The following is a 17,375-nucleotide window of genomic DNA, read 5'->3' on the forward strand; positions in this document are numbered from 1 at the left end:
AGATACCTGGAATAGTCAAAGACATAGAGACAGGAAGTAGAACAATGGTTGCCAGGGGCTGTGGGAGAGAAGAATGGGGGTTAGTGTTTAATGGGGACAGAGGTTCAGTTTGGGGTGATGAAAAGTTGTGGAGATGGATGGTGGTGGTGGTGGTTGCACAACAATGTGAAAGACTTCAGGTCACAGGGCAAGGGGATTCAAACTCAAGGAGACAGGACAGTCACAAGATTAACTTTGAGCCTAGAAAGATGGATCTGGCCCCACAGCAGGGCCAGAGGCAGGGTGGCCAGTGAGGAGTTTGTTGGAATAATTCAGGCAACAAATGATGGAACGAGTGTTGACAGAGCAGCATCATTTACTGGAGGCTTCGGAGCAAGGCACCATTCCGAATCGTTTTATGGTTTCTACTAGCCAAGTGGTTCTCAACCCTGGCTGGGAGGGTTTCTGTACAATGCCTGGGCCTCGCAGCCAGTTAGCTCAGAATCTCTGGAGATGGGCTCGGGTATCAGCCACCTTCACAGTTCCCAGTGCTTCCAGTGTGTGGTCAGGGTGAGAACTCCTGCCCGCACCAAAGGTCAAGGACAGGGGGCCCGGGACTAAGTCCATTCACAGCCGAACTGATCCTGTCACAAAATCAGTGGTCAACAGATCCCTGTAAGTATCAGGTAACCCTTACAAGGACCCTATTATGTCCATTTATAATAAGGAAACTGAGGCACAGAGAGTCAGGTTATCTGTTTAAAGTCCCAGGCTGATGGGTGGAGGGGGTGTGTGTGCGCTAGAATTAAAATACAGAATATCACCCCAAAGCCCACACCAGGTGGGTGCTCTGTTCCCTTGGGTGTAGCAGTGAGGGGAATCCCTGGGGGATCAGACCAAATGGGTGATGAAGTGGAGCTTTCTGAGGAGGAATGGAGGGCCAAGGCGCCCACCGCATCATCAGGCCCTCCACCCCCAAGCTGATGGGCTTTCCTGTAACATGAGAGGTGACTCCAGACAGAGGCGGTGGGCAGAGGCAGGAAACCCACAAGGCTGAAACAAAACTCAGAACTTAAGGGTAGGGGAAAGTGAAACCAGCCCCCCCTACACACCAGGGCAGGAGGTGGGAGAGAATCTGTGGCTGGAAACAAGAGCAACACCACACACAGACAGACACACACACACACACACACTCTCTCTCTCTCTCTCTCTCTCTCTCTCTCTCACTCACTCAAATGGCCAGAGCCCTGGCCGCCTCCCTGCTCCTGGAACTTCCCTGTCCTCTACCCGTTTTCTCTTCCTCCATAGTCCGACATTAAGCGGATGTGCATGTGTTTGCTGTCTGCCCGTTACCCCCGCCCCAACTAGATGGAAGCCCTGTGCGAGCAGGTTGACCAGTTCTTCCATGCTCTTCTCCCCGAGCCCAGTACAGCGACTGGCACAGAGGAGGTGCTCAGGAAATATTTGTTGAGTGAGTGAATCAAGAAAACACATATTGCCGAAACCGGTTTGGCTCAGTGGATAGAGCGTCAGCCTGCGGACTGAAAGGTCCCAGGTTCGATTCCGGTCAAGGGCATGTACCTGGGTTGTGGGCACATCCCCAGTAGGAGATGTGCAGGAGGCGGCTGATCGATGTTTCTCTCTCATCGATGCTTCTAACTCTCTATCTCTCTCTCTTCCTCTCTGTAAAAAATCAATAAAATATAGTTAAAAAAAAAAAGAAAGAAAACACATATGACCCTATGCAGGCCACTATTTACCTGTTCTTATAGGACACCGCGTAGGTACAGTGGTTCTCAACCTTCCTAATGCCGCGACCCTTTAATACAGTTCCTCATGTTGTGGTGACCCCCAATTTCATTGTTACAAATTGAACATAATTAAAGCACAGTGATTAATCACAAATATGTAATTATATATGTGTTTTCCGATGGTCTTAGGCGACCCCTGTGAAAGGGTTGTTCGACCCCCAAAGGGGTCGCGACCCACAGGTTGAGAACCGCTGGTCTAGGAGGATAAATTGGTTTAGCCTATTCTGGAAGACAACTGGCAGTGTTTTGGGGGTTTTTTCTCTTTAAACATGGGGTGCATAGACTTGAGCAATCCATGCTCCTTGGTGTGGGGCACTCCATGTATCACTGGGGTCCAAAAAAACCTCCCTTTAATATGGACTTGCCCTTCAGCCCATCCCAACCCTATTCCTGCTCCCAGTCCCTCTGTGTGGTTAACACATGCCCTTCCAACTGCTTTCCACGTCTGTCAGCCACAGAGGCACATGGACCGGGTGCTTCCCGGGTGCCAGGCGCCGTGCTGAGCACTTTGTGTCAGATCGCATTTAATCACCTGTCCCTGGAGGAGATGCTCTTCTTATTTGAGGAAACAGAGCTTCAGTCACAGAGTAAGTGGCAGAATATACAGGAGTACTGTGTTCTCTGTTTGTAGTTTCCACTACGCTGCTGTGCCAGATCTTGTCCTGCCTTTTTCTGTTTTTCACTCACCACTATGCATTGAAGCTTCGTCCACACTGCCATCGGCCAGGCGTTCCCCAGTGATGGGCCCTTCCAGCCTCCCAGTCTTCGCCACTTCAAACCGTGCCGAAGACACGCCTTCCCACTCGGAGAGGTTTTCCCAAGGAGTGGAACTGCCAGGGGACACTCGGCTCCAACCTGCCCTTTCGAACATGCCTGCTGGTTTACATTCCCTCCTGAACACCACGCCGCCATTCCCACCTCCCCACCAGCCATCAGGCTATCTGACTTCCTATTCTTGCCAACCTGATGGGTGTCATGTCGGACCTTGTATTTTCTTTTCTTTTTTTTTTTTTAATCCTCACCCATGGATATTTTTCTATTGAATTTCAGAGAGTAGAAGAGAGAGGGAAAGACAGAGAGAAATATCGATGTGAGAGAAACACATGAATTGGTTGCCTCCTGCACACGCTCCGACCAGGGCCCAGGCTGGGGAGAAGCCTGCAACCGAGGTATGGGCCCTTGACCAAAATCGAACTCGGGACCCTTTGGTCCACAATCCGACACTCTATCCACTGAGCACACCGGCTAGGACAGCGGTTCTCAACCTATGGGTCGCGACCCCTTTGGGGGTCGAACAACCCTTTCACAGGGGTCACCTAAGACCATGGGAAAACATATATATAATTACATATTGTTTTGTGATTAATCACTATGCTTTAATTATGTTCAATTTGTAACAATGAAATTGGGGGTCACCACAACATGAGGAACTGTATTAAAGGGTCGCGGCATTAGGAAGGTTGAGAACCAGTGGGCTAGGCGGACCTTGTATTTTTCTTTGCAGCTCTCTGATTACCGGGGTGGGTACAGAAATCTTATTTGAACATGTGCACGCACACAAAATAGGAAAGACGTGATTTCACAATGAAGATAATTCACTCCGATGATGGAAGGTCAGTGTCACACAGCCCTGCCCCACTCCCCAGCTACAAGGAGCCCCCTGAGAGAATCCAGAGCCACATGACACGCTCACCAGAAGCTGTGCCCCAGGAGGAGGGACCAGGCCCCTGTGACCCAGGTGCCACTCCTCTGCCACAGAGCTCACAGCCTAGAAGAGTGGGACCTTGGTCCCATCCATGTCCTGGGTCAAGCCTACATACCTGAGAACAGATGGGAGGGGGTGCCTCGGGTAGGGGAGTCTGTTAGCTCTACCCCTCACTCTCACACTGGACACCCCCCTCCCGCCCCCAGACCTGTGTACAGCCCCTGCCCATCTCTGGGCCAAAGAGCAAACTCAGGCCACTCATCTCACTTTCAGAGCCGCAGTAAAATGGGGGTGATGACAGCTCTCCTAGAAGAAGGCAATGCACTCGCCCTACCCAGAAACCCCGCGGGAGGGGGTACCAATAGCCCCCCCTGACTGATGTGGTGAAGCCACAGGTCACACTGGTGCTGAAGCAGGCCATCTCACACCTCCAGGCCAGTGGATGGCAGGCCAGGTCACTCCATCCTCAACTCTCCTCCCCCTCCCCAGCCCCTGGGGCAGGTGTGGGGGAGGAGTACCTCCTACTCGGACCCTATTGCCTTCTTCCCCTCCACCCTTTTTTCCTTGTGGTTTCTGGGGCCCTGAGGGGCTGCCAGTGCCACAGGACACCCCTCAGCCAAGGCAGGCCCAAAAGAGGGCTGGCGTGGGGCCCCTGTGTGGTGCCTGAGGAGATGGGAATCAGGGGAGCCCAGAGGGAAACCCGGATAGAATCACATCAAACCCTCCAGGCGTTTGCCCTCAATGCCCCTCCCTGGAGCCCTCTCCCCACAGACAGTTTTCTGGCCCCCACAATCCTCCCTTAATGGGGTTTTCTCCTTAAACCTCACCTTATCAGTCTCCCCGAAACCCTGTATAGCCTGGCTGGGGCCACTTGTCCTGCCCGGGACTCCCCACTCCTCCCTTATGATGCTTTATTTTCCCCAGGACACGTATCACCTCCGACACACTACTTAACTTCCTTATTGTCTCTCCCCCATCAGAAATAAGCCCTGAGAACATCGCTACCTAGAAGTGTCTCTATAGATAAAAATTTTATGAGTATCATAAACATGCATGCATCTAAAGTGTGCAGCTTAATATATTTTTCTATCAAACCACCACTCAGTTCAAGGTATAGAACATTTCCAGAAGGCTCCTCGTGCCCCCTCCTAGTCAACCCGCCTTCCAGAAGTAACCATTTATTATTATTATTTTAGTCCTCACCAGAGGATATTTTTCCATTTTTAGAGAGCGTGGGAGAGGGAAAGACAGAAATTTTTATGTGAAACACATCAATTGGTTGTCAGAGCCTCAAGTAACTATTATACTGACTTCTATCCCCACGAATTAGTTTCACCTGTCCCTGAATTTCATGTAAATGAACGATGTCTCAGTGTGTACTTTTCTTTTTCTGGAAGGACTTTGGCAAAGGGATCGTTGACAGGTGTAACAGCAAGGGCAGCCAGCCAGCCAGGGAGGTGGCACCCTGGAAACAGACCATCCAAGGTCTCCACGGCGTGTACTCGCGTTTGGCTTCTTTTGCTCAACATAACATCTGCAGGACTCACCCAGGATGTTGTAAGACTGGCTTGTTCTTTTTTGTTGTTAATCCTCACCCAAGGATATTTTTCCATTGATTTTTTAAAATATGTTTTTACTGATTTCAGAGAGGAGAGAAACATCAATGATGAGAAACAATGATCTGCTGCCTCCTGCATGCCCCCTACTGGGGATTGAGCTCGCAACCGGGACATGTGCCCTTGACTGGAATTGAACCCGTTCGCAGGCTGACTCTATCCATTGAGCCAAACCAGCTAGGGTTCCCCACACCCCCCCCCCCCCGTCCCCCACCTTAACACCCCACCTCCATTGATTTCTTTATAGAGAGTGGAAGGAAGGGGGAGACAGAAACATTGATGTGAGAGAGAGACATCGATTGGTTGCCTTCCGCAGGCACCCTACCAGGGCTTGAGCCTGCTACCCAGGTACGTGCCCTTGATTGGAATCAAACTCAGGATCCTTCAGTCCAAGGGCCGATGCTCTATCCACGGAGCCAAACTGGCTAGGGCCTGGCTCCTTCTTTATTGCTGTTCGGTGAAGCAACATCCTACCACTGACTTACCCGTGCTCTTGCTGATGGGCATGCGGGCTGGCTTCCACTGGGGACCATGAGCATGCTGGTGTCTTGTGGTGGGCGTGTGCCCGGGGGACTGCTACATGGCAGAACAGCGTGTATTAAGACTCAATGAGAAACCGTTTTCTAAGGTGGTTGCACCAACTGATATTCCCACCAACAGCTTGAGTTTGGGAGTCGCCACCTCCTCTGCAGCACTTGGCGGCATCAGACTTCAGTGTTGGGTGGGAGACCGCATCCCATTTCCCTGCAGTGATGGCGTTGGTGCTCAGTGAACGTTTGCTGGATGAATCCTTAGATGGGCTGTGGAGGGAGGCTCTCCACTCGGCAGGGACAGTGAGAGGATACCCTTCACATGACGGTCAAGGCCCGACTCCCACAGTGGCCTCAGAAGCTGCCCCGTTTCACACACTAGTCACACTTACACGCTAGCGTGCAGCCGAGGCAGACTGAGACAGTCAGACAGGACTTGGCTCTTCGATGATAGAGAATAAAGAAATACATTCAGCCGAAACCGGTTTGGCTCAGTGGATAGAGCGTCGGCCTGCGGACTGAGGGGTCCCGGGTTCGATTCCGGTCAAGGGCATGTACCTGGGTTGCGGGCACATCCCCAGTGGGGAGTGTGCAGGAGGCAGCTGGTCGATGTTTCTCTCTCATCGATGTTTCTAGCTCTCTATCTTTCTCCCTTCCTCTCTGTAAAAAAATCAATAAAATATATTTAAAAAAAAAAAAAAAAAGAAATACATTCATCTGGTTCCCAGGTGGAGCTCTGCAGATGGGGTAGTCACAGGCTGCCCCATCAGTGCCCAGTGGTGCCCACAGGGCAGAGCCATCTTTCCCCACTCCCAGGAGGCACTCAGAGGCCAGACACAGCCTGGAGCACTGTCTGCCCAGCCTGTCCTCTGACTGCAGAGGCTGCACTCCTAACACTTGGCCGAGAGCGAGTCAAGCCCTTCCCAGCTGCCCGTGAGGTCCTGCACCAGAACCTGGCTGGTCAGTCACCCAGGTTGGCTAGACCACCTTTCCTAGCCTCCGCCAGAGAGAACCGTGTGACCGTTCCAATGGGAGGTGAAAGAGGTGACAGGGTCACTCCCAGTCCTGGGCTAAAAAAACCGCCGTGGGTCTGAGCTTTCCCTTTCCGCAGTGACCTTGGAAGTCATGGGTAGAAGATGATGTGGCCACAAGATAGAGTGAGCCTGGGCCCTCAAGTCCCTCTTGGAGAAGTACCACCCACCAATCAGATAAATCCCACTATGAACCTTCCATGAACACGAAATAAGTTCCACTGCATCTGAGTCTGTATTTTGAGTTTGTTACATCAGCCCTTGTCCCTAACTAATAGGTACTACCAGCATAAATAGTACAGTATATGTAACTAACAAAGTTAACAACTAGCCCCATTTTACAGATGAAGAAACTGAACACAGGGAAGCTACAGAACTTGTTTGAGGTTAGTAAGTGAAGAGGCCAGGATTTGAACCTGGGGCCTGGTTCTAGAGGTTCCACTCCTAAGCACTCTGCTAAGGCGGAACCCATGAGCCCCTGGCCATCTCACCCCCACCGGCGCCTCCTTGACACTTTTGCCCATGAAGATGCTACACACACCGCAGGTTGAATAGAGGAGAAATGGTTTCCCAAAAGAAAGCAGGGGCACTGCGCCCAGAGGGCGAGCAGATGAGAGGCAGACAGAAGCCACACGCCCCCATCCTCCAGCGGCCTGGGTCCACCCAGGCCAACCAGCAGCCTCCCATTTCACACAAGTCAGACACCTCTGGGAAAAACTCAATCCCGCCACCCTCCTACCTAAACCGCACTCTCCCTGTCAGGCCGCAGTCCCCTGGACACTCCCCACCTCACTCCATTAATTTTCCCCCATCCTGTCCCTTCACCCCTCCCTCACTGCAAGCCTGCATTTCCACCATCTTAAAAAAAGAAACAAAAACTTCCCTCCTCCTCCCTCTGAGCCACTGCTCTCTCATCTCTACTTCATAGCCCTGAGCAGTTGCTTCAGCTCACCTGCTTCTCACCTCCCGCTTCCCTGCCTCACCACACCAGCCACCGAGGCAGCTCTGGCAGAGGCTGGCCTGCAGCCGGCAGGGGTCCTGCGATCCACAGCTGGCCTCTCCTTCCTCCCAGACCCAGGGGTGGGCACTACCAACGGATCCTGTCTCCTTTGATGGAGCGAGGTCACCTACTCTCTAGGGCCCTACACCCAGTACCACTCCACACCTCTCAGCAGCTCACAGGCACCCCAATTCATCAGAGCCGAACTGGTGACCTTCAGGCCGAACCCTGCTCTTCCTCCTGTGTCCCCAGCTAGAAAAGGCCCCTGCCCGAGTGGCTGCAGAAAGAAACATGAGAGTCCTTAGGGTCCCCACCCTCTCAGCACATGTCCAGGCGACCATTGGTGCTGAGTCACTGCTGACAGAGACGTCAAGTCTGCCCACTGCTCCCAGGCCTCCTGCCCACCTCAGCGAGCCATGGCCCCCTCAAAGCACATCTGCCCCATGGACACGGCAGCTCCGGGTGCAGAACTGACTACAGACCGAGCGACTGTGTCACTGTCCTGCTCACAGGCCTTCAAGGCTCTCCCCAATCTACCTACCTACCTCTACTCCCACTGCCCCTTCCCCCACCCTTCATGGCACCAGGCATAGCTCTACAGCGCCTATTACTCAGCCTGTCTATCCCTTTGCAGTAGCCCAGAATGGGCAGAATGGTCTCCATCAGAGAGAAGAGAAAAGGCTGCTGCCCTAACCGGTTTGGCTCAGTGGATAGAGCGTTGGCCTGCGGACTGAAGGGTCCCGGGTTCGATTCCAGTCAAGGGCATGTACCTTGGTTGCGGGCACATCCCCAGTGGGGAATGTGCAGGAAGCAGCTGATCGATGTTTCTCTCTCATCGATGTTTCTAACTCTCTATCCCTCTCCCTTCCTCTCTGTAAAAAAAATCAATAAAATATATTTAAAAAAGAAAGAAAGAAAAGGCTGCTCAGAGAAAGGCAGGGACCTGCCCAGGGTCATACAGTGTAAGACAGGCTGTCCCTTGGCAGGACCAGCACACTCCCCCTCCTTCCTTCCATCAGCACCCGGCAGACGCATGCTCCAGCCCCTCCCCAGCCCACCACCGCTCAGTGTGGGGAAGTCAGGTGGATGGATAGGAAGGTGGCCACAAAGCCCTGCACAGAGGCTGGGATAAACACTGATGTTCCCTTTTATTTTTATTAATAAATTTAAGAACAGCTCTATCGTCTCTCCTCCGCCAGAACAACTAAAACCAACTAAAAGGGGGTGTGGCCTGGGGGGCAGAGGGTGCTAGGAGTCATAATCCTCTTCGTCCTCTGCATCAGGTCCTGAGGGGCCCGGGGGCGCTGGGGGCGGGGGCAGAGGCAGAGTCGAGGTGAAGGGCGTGAAAGGTGTTGGGGGGCTGCAGGGCAGAAAGCAGGAGAGGAAGGTCAGGTTACCCTCCGGTGCCCACTGAGCCCCACATAGGAAGCATGGAGCCCACCACCCTCTGTACCAAAGGGGGCCAAGCCCAGAAAATGGAAGGGCCCAGAACAGGTCCCTCAGCCCCGACCCAGGCCCCACTCACTGCCCTGCCCAGGGGGAGGGAGTTCTGAGACACTGTCTCTGTCGTTAAGCCCTCCTCAGTGCCTCCCTTCCCATTCCCCAAATCTGCCACCATGAGCACAAGCAAGAGGCCAGAGGCCTGGAGGAACAAGTCTGCTGGTGTCTTCCTGGGGCCACTGCTTACCTCTGAAAGTGGGCAGGGGGGTGGCTGGCCTGGGGTGGGGCCTGCGGTGTCTCCTCTTCCCCATCAGTGTCAGTGTCCTCGGACTCATCCTGGGAGCAAGACAGGGGTCAGAAATGACAAGAATGGCATGGACCCGTCACTGGAGAGCCCAGACCCCGGGAAATGGCAGGGGCGGGAGGCTGACCTCACAGCCCCATTGACAAAGCGGCCACAGGTGAGGATGGGGTCCGGCCTTCGGCCAGCGTGGAGGGGCAGGGCAGAGGGCTGAGGGCCTCCCTTACCTCCTGCTCCGAGTCTGTCCCTGATAGCTTCTTGTCCTTGCCTTTGCTTCCCATCCCACCATTCTTCCGGCCGCTGCTGCCTGGCTTCCGGCCCCTGTGGGGAGGTCCAGTCCGTCTCCCCGCTCCTTCACCAGCCCCCACCCACCTCCAACCCCTGTGGCCTTGGCCTTCTGCACCTGGACGCTTGGCCCTGGCTCCCCACCTGCGGGCACCCTTGTCCCCGTCCATGTGGTTGTCTTCCCCATCCCCCTGCATGTCAGGCACAGACGCCACCAGGTCCTTCAAGAAGTCAAACTGCTGCTCCAGCTCAATGCACTGCTTCCTGAAAGGCGGGAGGGGACGGCCTCTGGCAGCGCCGGCTGCCTGGGCTCCCAGCGAGGGGCAGTCAGCAGCTCTGGATGTCGGAGGAAGGGAGCCCGGGACACCTCCACCTTCATCTCCACCAGCCGCCCTCGCCCCTTCGCGGCAACACCCCACCTTTCCCAAGTTCGAACCCACCGGCCTCTACGGCCTCGCTGGTCTCCCAGGAGCCTCCCGCCTGCAGCCTCCGGGCCGGGGCCTGCGGCCTGGGGCCCTCCGAGGACCCAGCCTCTCTTAAGCGTGTGAGCTCCGGGGTCCGAAGCCCACAGGGCCCTGCGTCCGCACGGCCACTCACAGGTGGGATGTGGTCATGGTCTTGGCGTTCCGGGACTGGGTCACCTGGCAGGCCTTCTTCAACAGCGACTCCAGGAACAGCTCCAGGGCCCGGGCTCGGGAGCGTCAAGGAGAACCCCGCGGGAACACCCCAGGCCGCCCCCCGCCCCCACGGCCCTCGCCCCGGGCAGCCCCGACAGGATACAGATGATGACGGGCACCGCCGCCGCCACCTTCCCAATTTCCTCGTCCGTCTGCATGATCTTCTTGATCCGCGCCTGGGAAGGGGGCAGAGAGCTCGGACCCCATCTCTTCTGGACCAGAAAACGGCGCTGGGGGCAGCGAGGGGGTCTCCCTGGAGGAAGGGGGCGGGGGGCACCGAAGTGGGGAGGGTAGGAAGGGGGCGGGGCGTCGGGGCCCAGAACACCGCGAGACGCCCGCCCCCCAGCGGGGCCTGGGCCCGAGCCTCCCGGGAGCCGGGCCCTCTCCTCACGAACCCGGCCACGTGCTCACCGGCGGGAAACGCGCGTTGTACTTCTTCTTCTTGCTCGGCATCTCCGGGCCTCTCGCCGCGCCGGGCCCAGCGCCGCCGCCCGCAGCCTCCCGGCCCGGGGCCTGCTCACCGCCCGCCCGCCGAGGTTCCCCCGGGTCCTGGTGCCGCCCGCTCCGCCCCCGCCGCTCCCCACTGGGTCCTAGCGCCGCCGGTGGGGACGCCGCCCTCAGGGCCCAGTGCCCTCCCTCGGAGCCTCCCGGGCGGTGCGCGTCAGGCCTCGGCAGCACCGCCGCTCCTGCGGGTCCGCCGGCCAGAAGAGCGAACGTTAGCCACGCCCTGCAGGCCCGCCACGCCCCTATTTCCCATGGCCCCGCCTCCGAGGTCACGCCGGCCCCGCCCCTCCCTGGGAGGCCCCGCCCCGCGCTGCGCTTGTCGATAAAGTTGTTGTTGAGACGGCGGAGCGCTAAGATGGCGGCGGCGGCGGCGGCCGTGGCGGGGGCGGGGCGCGGCGGCGGCGGCGGCGGCGCGGAGCCCAGGCAGGACCGGAGCGGGGCCCGGAGCTGGTCCGGTGCCGAGCGCAACGAAGGCCGAAGGTGACGGCGGGGCGGCGGGAGGGGAGAGAGGGAGGGGCCGGGCCGGGGCCTACCTCTGGCCGTGCACGCCAATGCGGGGGGCGGGGGGCGCGGCGGGCCGCTAGCTGGCCTTCCCGTGGGCTCTAAAAAGCGGGAGTTCGAGCCCCGCATCGCCCCATGGGCCTCGGACCCGTCATTGCCCTCCCTGGGCCTCAGTGTCCTGATTTTAAGTGGACGGATAACGCCCTCCGGAAGGCCTGGCCCCGCAGGGCCTGCCTCGGTGCTGCGCGAACGAGGGCTCCTTCGCCGCCCTGCATTAATGCCCGCGTTCCGGACGCCTGCCCGTCACCGGCGGGGCCCGGAGGTGCAGCTGGGCCCTTGCTCCCCCACCAGAATTCACATTTCGGCCCAGTCGCTCACTACAGGTGTGACCTTGGGTAAGTCTCTTCTCTGGGAGCTTCGTTTTCCTGGAAGTCAGGCAGAGGAGTGGAAACATGACCCCAGCATTAGGTAGCGCTCCTTCCACCGCAGGCATTTAATTGTCAGCAGCACTGTGGGCCGGGAACGGTTGTTATCCATTGTAAACATGCGGCAACGGAGGCCCAGGGACGCTAAGCCTTGCCCAAGGCCACACAGTGTTTAGTGCGGTGCCTGGCACCCGCGAGGGCCCGGCGAGCTGCAGATCTGTTATGAGCCCTAATTCGGTTCCTCACACCAGGGTAGAGCCAGGGGAGGAGCTGGAGGAGGAGGACTCTCCAGGCGGCCGTGAGGATGGCTTCACTGCTGAGCACCTGGCTGCCGAGGCCATGGCGGCTGACATGGACCCCTGGTTGGTGTTTGATGCCCGTACCACACCCGCCTCCGAGCTGGATGCCTGGTTAGCCAAGTACCCACCGTCCCAAGTTACCCGCTATGGGGACCCCAGCTCGCCCAACTCTGAGCCTGTGGGCTGGATTGCAGCGTATGGGCAGGGCTACATCCCCAACTCCGGCGACGTGCAGGGCCTGCAAGCAGCCTGGGAGGCTCTGCAGACCAGTGGGCGGCCCATCACCCCGGGTACCCTTCGCCAGCTGGCCATCACCCACCACGTGCTCTCGGGCAAGTGGCTGATGCACCTGACACCTGGCTTCAAGCTGGACCACGCCTGGGCTGGCATTGCTCGGGCCGTGGTCGAGGGCCGGCTTCAGGTGGCCAAAGTGAGCCCACGGGCCAAGGAGGGTGGGCGCCAGGTCATCTGTGTTTACACGGACGACTTCACGGACCGCTTGGGTGTGCTGGAGGCAGATGCAGCTATCCGTGCGGCGGGCGTTAAGTGCCTGCTCACCTACAAGCCTGACGTCTACACCTATCTTGGCATCTACCGGGCCAACCGTTGGCACCTCTGCCCCACTCTGTATGAGAGCCGTTTCCAGCTGGGGGGCAGTGCGCGTGGCTCCCGTGTGCTGGACCGCGCCAATAATGTGGAACTGACTTAGTGGGGCCACCTGTGGAAGACCACCCTCTGCGCCCCCTGCTAGGGATGGGTCCTCCTGTCTTCCTCCTTCCTGTCCCAAGGGGGCCAAGTCCCCCAGCTCTGAGGACTAGGTCACGCTGGAACTGCCTGCATCGTCAATCCCTTTGAACTTCCGCCCTCTGTTCAGGGCTGACTTAAGTCCCCATCAGCTGGAGGCTCTGGCTCTCTGAGGGCCGGACCCTCAGACTCTGCTGCTGCTCCCCTCTGCCATCCAGGACCACAGTCTGCGGCCAGACCCCCAGGAGGAGAACCCTCCTTGGCCATCCTCATCCTTGGTTTTACCTTCCCTTCCTGCATCCCTCCCCGTCTTATCTTCTCCCTCACAAGAGAGAAAACTTAGTGCTTCCAGCCCCTCCCTGGAGCAGAGGCCCTGCAGGTCCGAGCATGCCGTTTTTTGGAGGGAGCGGGGGGTGATTGTACCCACTCAGCCCCTGGCAAAGAAAGGGGATGCCAGGGCCATGGACATGGGGTCTACCCCTCCCTGTCGCCTCACAGTCTGCACCACCTCCCCCCTTCCTTCACTACCTTGTCATGTGCCTGCTCTTGGCATCTCAATAAAACCCAGCTTGGGTCTGTGTCTTGAGTGTTTTTTAAAATACCGTTAGTGGTTACCTGCTGTGGTTGCTGGACCAGGCAGGGCCAGGAAAGACTGGCCCTCTGCCCTGACTAGGCCCTCCTAACTGCCCCCAGTAATAAGATACTCCTGGCTGCCAAGGCTGGGAACCGCTCTGAGAGACTCTGTCAAGCCAGCCCTGCTTCCCTCCATCCCAAGAATCAGAATCCGTCTCTCATTGGTTTCCCATAAACACGGGTGATGTGTGTATGCCTGTGAGGGAAGGTACCCTCTTGGTCCTGGCAGCTCTAGGTCAGATCACGTGGTCTGGTGAACAGAGGATGGCCGGACATCTTTGTGCAGAGAACAGCCCGCACAGCCCTACGCGGCTCTGGAAACCCATTTATCCTCCGCTCTCCACCACCCCGGCCATCACGGGGGCAATGGACAGTTTGCAAAGCACTTCTATGTGCATGATTTCACGCACAACCTGTTTAGAAGGAGATGTTGGCACTAATCTGGTCAAGGAAATTGAAGCCGAGTGGGCAAGGGCGTGCCCTCGGGCCATGCAGTGAGCCAGGCAGAGCGAGGACTTGTACCCCGTCCCTACTTCCTCAGTCAGTGCAGTCCCTGGCCTCACCCACAGTGAGCCCTTCACACTCACTCACATGATCCTTCTGGGTTACACACTCGGCTGAGGCTGTTGTAGCCTGAGTCTGGCTCTGCACCCTCCCAACCCCATGCCTGGCCTTGGCTTTGGTTGGAGGCCAGGGTGTCTAGCAGCAAACCCCTTGGGACGCTGCTCTCGTGCCGGAGCTGACTCAGCCTCCAGCATCCTCACCAAATTGGAATTTGGAGCAGGGGAGCGGAGATGCCACTGGGCTGACTGGGTGGAAGTGGATGAGTCATGAGATGCTGCCTTGGCCCCCTCCCCAGCTTCCTCCTCACCCCCAGCTTCCCCAGGTCTGAGTCCCCCCTCAGCCCAGCCCTGGGAAGTCCCCAGAGCTGGGTGGTCTACATATTGGAGCCTGGTGCCCTGCCTCTCAGACCATCAGTGCTTTGCACTTGACCAACGTGGGCCAAGGCTTGTGGGAATCCTGGCCAGGCCCTCAGGGGTCGCACAAAGATGACAAGTAGTATCAACACCACCTGGTTCTCCTGTAACTAAGGATTTCACACCCTCATCCCTTTTCCACCCTCATGGTCCTGCTTTAGCCCATTCCTCCCAAACCATTGCAACTTGCCTCTGCCCTGCCCCCTCCTACTTCTCCCTCTGTCCCGCCACAGCCAGCTCTCCTGCAGAGCTACCTGTGTCCCTCTCCTACTCAAAGCCCTTCTGTGGCTCCCCAGCCTGTAATATGGAGTCTACACTCCTGAGCCAGCCACAACCTAATCCCCACCACCACCACCGAGCTTCCCTTGGATGCCTCTTTCTGCCCGTGCTCACCCCACTGGAGCCAACTGGCACTCCCCACACACACACACACACACACACACACAGCCCTGAGCCTCCGGCTGCTCCTGCTGCCTGAATGCCTGTCGTGCAGCAAGGATGGAGAGGTTACTTATGTAATCATTGATTAATGTCTATCTCCCACTGACCCCTAAGCCACATGGCCAGGATGTGGGCTCAGTGAAGGCAGGAGCAATGTCTAAATCTCAGCCTTATCCCCAGAGCTAGCACAGTGCTTGGCTAGAACAACCTCTCCATACATTATTAACCAGTTAACTACCACCGTCCAAACAGAAACCATCGCCACGCACCATGATATTTTGAATTTAATTTTAAAAATCAATTTGCAATGAATATTATAAAAATAAATATGTTACTCACAATTCGGGTGTTCTTGAATATTTTCAGCGGAAAATTATCACGAAAAATGATTTTAAAGTTATTCAGGGCTGCCACTTGTGGGGAAGGTCCTCTGCCTGCATCTACAGACGCTTATGGTGTACAATGGGTTAACTGAATGGATGAGTGTACAGCCCAGATCCAGCCCCTGCCAGTTGCTGAGTCTAGCCCCATCTCTCCACTCCCTGCTTCACCCTCTTGTTCCAGAATCATGAGCTGCCTCTGGTTTTCTTGCACACATTCTGGCCTCACTTTTGTTTTTGCTCACAAGCTGTCCCCTCTGCTTGGTGGCCCTGCCCCTCGCCTGCTTTCCTGGCTGACTCCACTTCTCAGATCCACAAGCTCGTTTTCTCAGAGGTTTCTCCTCCCCCATCCATCTGCACTTCAGGCTCCCATAACACACACACACACACACACACACACACACACACACCGCAACCTGGGGCTCTTTGTGTTTCTGGGGCCCCTCAAAAACAGTGGCTGCGCTTTATCTCTCAGAGTGGCCTCTGTCCAGCGCAGGAACCTGGCCTCCCACAAGTGCCAAATCAACATTATTGAATAAATGAGTGATTGAATGAAAGTTACTTCTGTGTCTGGGCAGTTTCCTCATTCTCTTCATAACATGAACCAGGCACTGTACTGAGTTTACATGCATTATCTCATCTAAGCCTCCCCTGTCTCTATTGTTATTGCTATTTTGCAGAAGAGAAAACTGAGGCCTAGAGAGGTTCAGTAATTGGTTCAAGGTTACAAAGCCATAAATGGCAGAGCCAAGGTATGAAGCAGGTACTCTGCCAACTCCAGAGTACCTGATGCATTGTTGAGCCCGCTCTATAAGACCCAGCAAAGACTTGGCTCTAATTTGTAAAGCACACAGGTTGGGTCCTCAGAACCACCTGAAAGGGAGGCTGGGCTAAGACCAAGATTATATATTTCAGAGAGGAAGGGAGTGGGGAGAGAGAGAGAGAAACATCAATGATGAGAGTGAATCATTGATTGGCTGCCTCCTGCACACCCCACGCTGGGGATTGAGTCCACAACCCAGGCATGTGCCCTTGACCAGAATCGAACCCAGGACCTTTCAGTCCGCAGGTCGATGCTCTGTCCACTGAGCCAAACCAGTTAGGGCCAAGATTTCCATTTTCTACTGGTAAAACTGAGGCCCACAGAATACACTGACTAAGCCGACCTTGGCAGGAAGGATCTCCCAGGCCTACTATGGAGATTGCTGCCCTGCCAGGCCAAGGGCTCCCCATGACCCACCCCCTCAAGCTGGCAGCATCCTGTCCTGTTTGGCCTGCCCCTTCTAACATGGGGGTAAGGAAGTAGCCCAGTCCAGGGTGGGATAGGCTGGGTGAATTTGGACAAGCCCCTGTGCTCTGTTCCCTTTTATTTTATTTATTTTTAAAAAAATATATTTTATTTTTTACAGAGAGGAAGGGAGAGGGATAGAGAGTTAGAAACATCAATCAGCTGCCTCCTACACACTCCCCACTGGGTATGTGCCCGCAACTAAGGTACATGCCCTTGACCGGAATCGAACCTGGGACCTTTCAGTCCCCAGGCCAACGCTCTATCCACTGAGCCAAACCGGCCAGGGCTCTGCTCCCTTTTATAAAACCACAGGAAGGATGACTGAGGCCAGAGAGAGGAACCCCCCCCACACACACACACACCCTCCACCTTCTCTCACAGGCACTGCGAACCCCCAAGTCTCAGGGAAGAGGGTCAAACGGGGCTGGCCAGGGAATGGGGAGAATCTCTGTCTGACTCCTCATCCCAGCTGGGACTAGGCACTGACTCAGGAGAAAGCTTCATTCAGCCAGAGCTTTGGCAAGGTTTTAGGGATTTTCCCAGCAGGGCTATTGCACCCCAGTCCTGCCTGCTGGGAGGGGCCCTGGCAGGGACGGAGGTTTGGGTCACACAGCTGATTCATCCAAGAAGGGAAACTCCCCACTTCTCTGACATGCATCCCCCATACACTGAGGGGTAACCTGAGGGCACCCGGCCCAGAAACCCATCAAGCCCATCTTTCCTTGATGACAGGGCATGAAAACACCCCAGGCTAGGCAGAGGGAGAGTTGGGAAGGGTGGCGGGACATAGGGGCAGCTTCCCTAG

General features: G+C 56.3%; 2 protein-coding genes across 6 annotated transcripts in view; one reads left to right on the forward strand and one right to left on the reverse strand.

Moving 5' to 3' along the window:
- The window catches only part of DRAP1 (DR1 associated protein 1), a 26,188-nt gene continuing 8,813 nt past the window's right edge, over window positions 1-17,375 (reverse strand). The window contains exons 1-7 of one of the 4 annotated variants that reach the window (XM_059710035.1): window positions 10,787-11,062; window positions 10,479-10,551; window positions 10,296-10,389; window positions 9,843-10,034; window positions 9,641-9,734; window positions 9,360-9,448; window positions 1-58 (exon numbers count right to left, since the gene is read on the reverse strand). In XM_059710035.1, coding sequence (XP_059566018.1) covers window positions 16-58; window positions 9,360-9,448; window positions 9,641-9,734; window positions 9,843-10,034; window positions 10,296-10,389; window positions 10,479-10,551; window positions 10,787-10,828 — 627 coding nt within the window. In that variant the 5' untranslated portion in view covers window positions 10,829-11,062 and the 3' untranslated portion in view covers window positions 1-15. Of the gene's footprint in view, window positions 59-8,801; window positions 9,033-9,359; window positions 9,449-9,640; window positions 9,735-9,842; window positions 10,035-10,295; window positions 10,390-10,478; window positions 10,552-10,786; window positions 11,063-17,375 lie in introns of those variants that run through there. The other 3 variants (XM_059710034.1, XM_059710037.1, XM_059710038.1) reach the window with 3 other exon arrangements.
- Window positions 11,202-13,428, forward strand: C9H11orf68 (chromosome 9 C11orf68 homolog). 2 transcript variants are annotated; one of them, XM_059710046.1, is made up of 2 exons: window positions 11,202-11,359; window positions 12,057-13,428. In XM_059710046.1, the coding sequence occupies exons 1-2, from the start codon at window positions 11,235-11,237 to the stop codon at window positions 12,811-12,813; spliced, it is 882 nt and encodes a 293-aa protein (XP_059566029.1). In that variant the 5' UTR covers window positions 11,202-11,234; the 3' UTR covers window positions 12,814-13,428. The 2 variants fall into 2 exon arrangements, with proteins under 2 accessions (XP_059566029.1, XP_059566028.1); XM_059710045.1 differs by lacking the exon at window positions 11,202-11,359 and adding an exon at window positions 11,413-11,775.

This window comes from Myotis daubentonii, chromosome 9 (assembly GCF_963259705.1).
Source record: "Myotis daubentonii chromosome 9, mMyoDau2.1, whole genome shotgun sequence".
Taxonomy (NCBI): Eukaryota; Metazoa; Chordata; class Mammalia; order Chiroptera; family Vespertilionidae; genus Myotis; species Myotis daubentonii.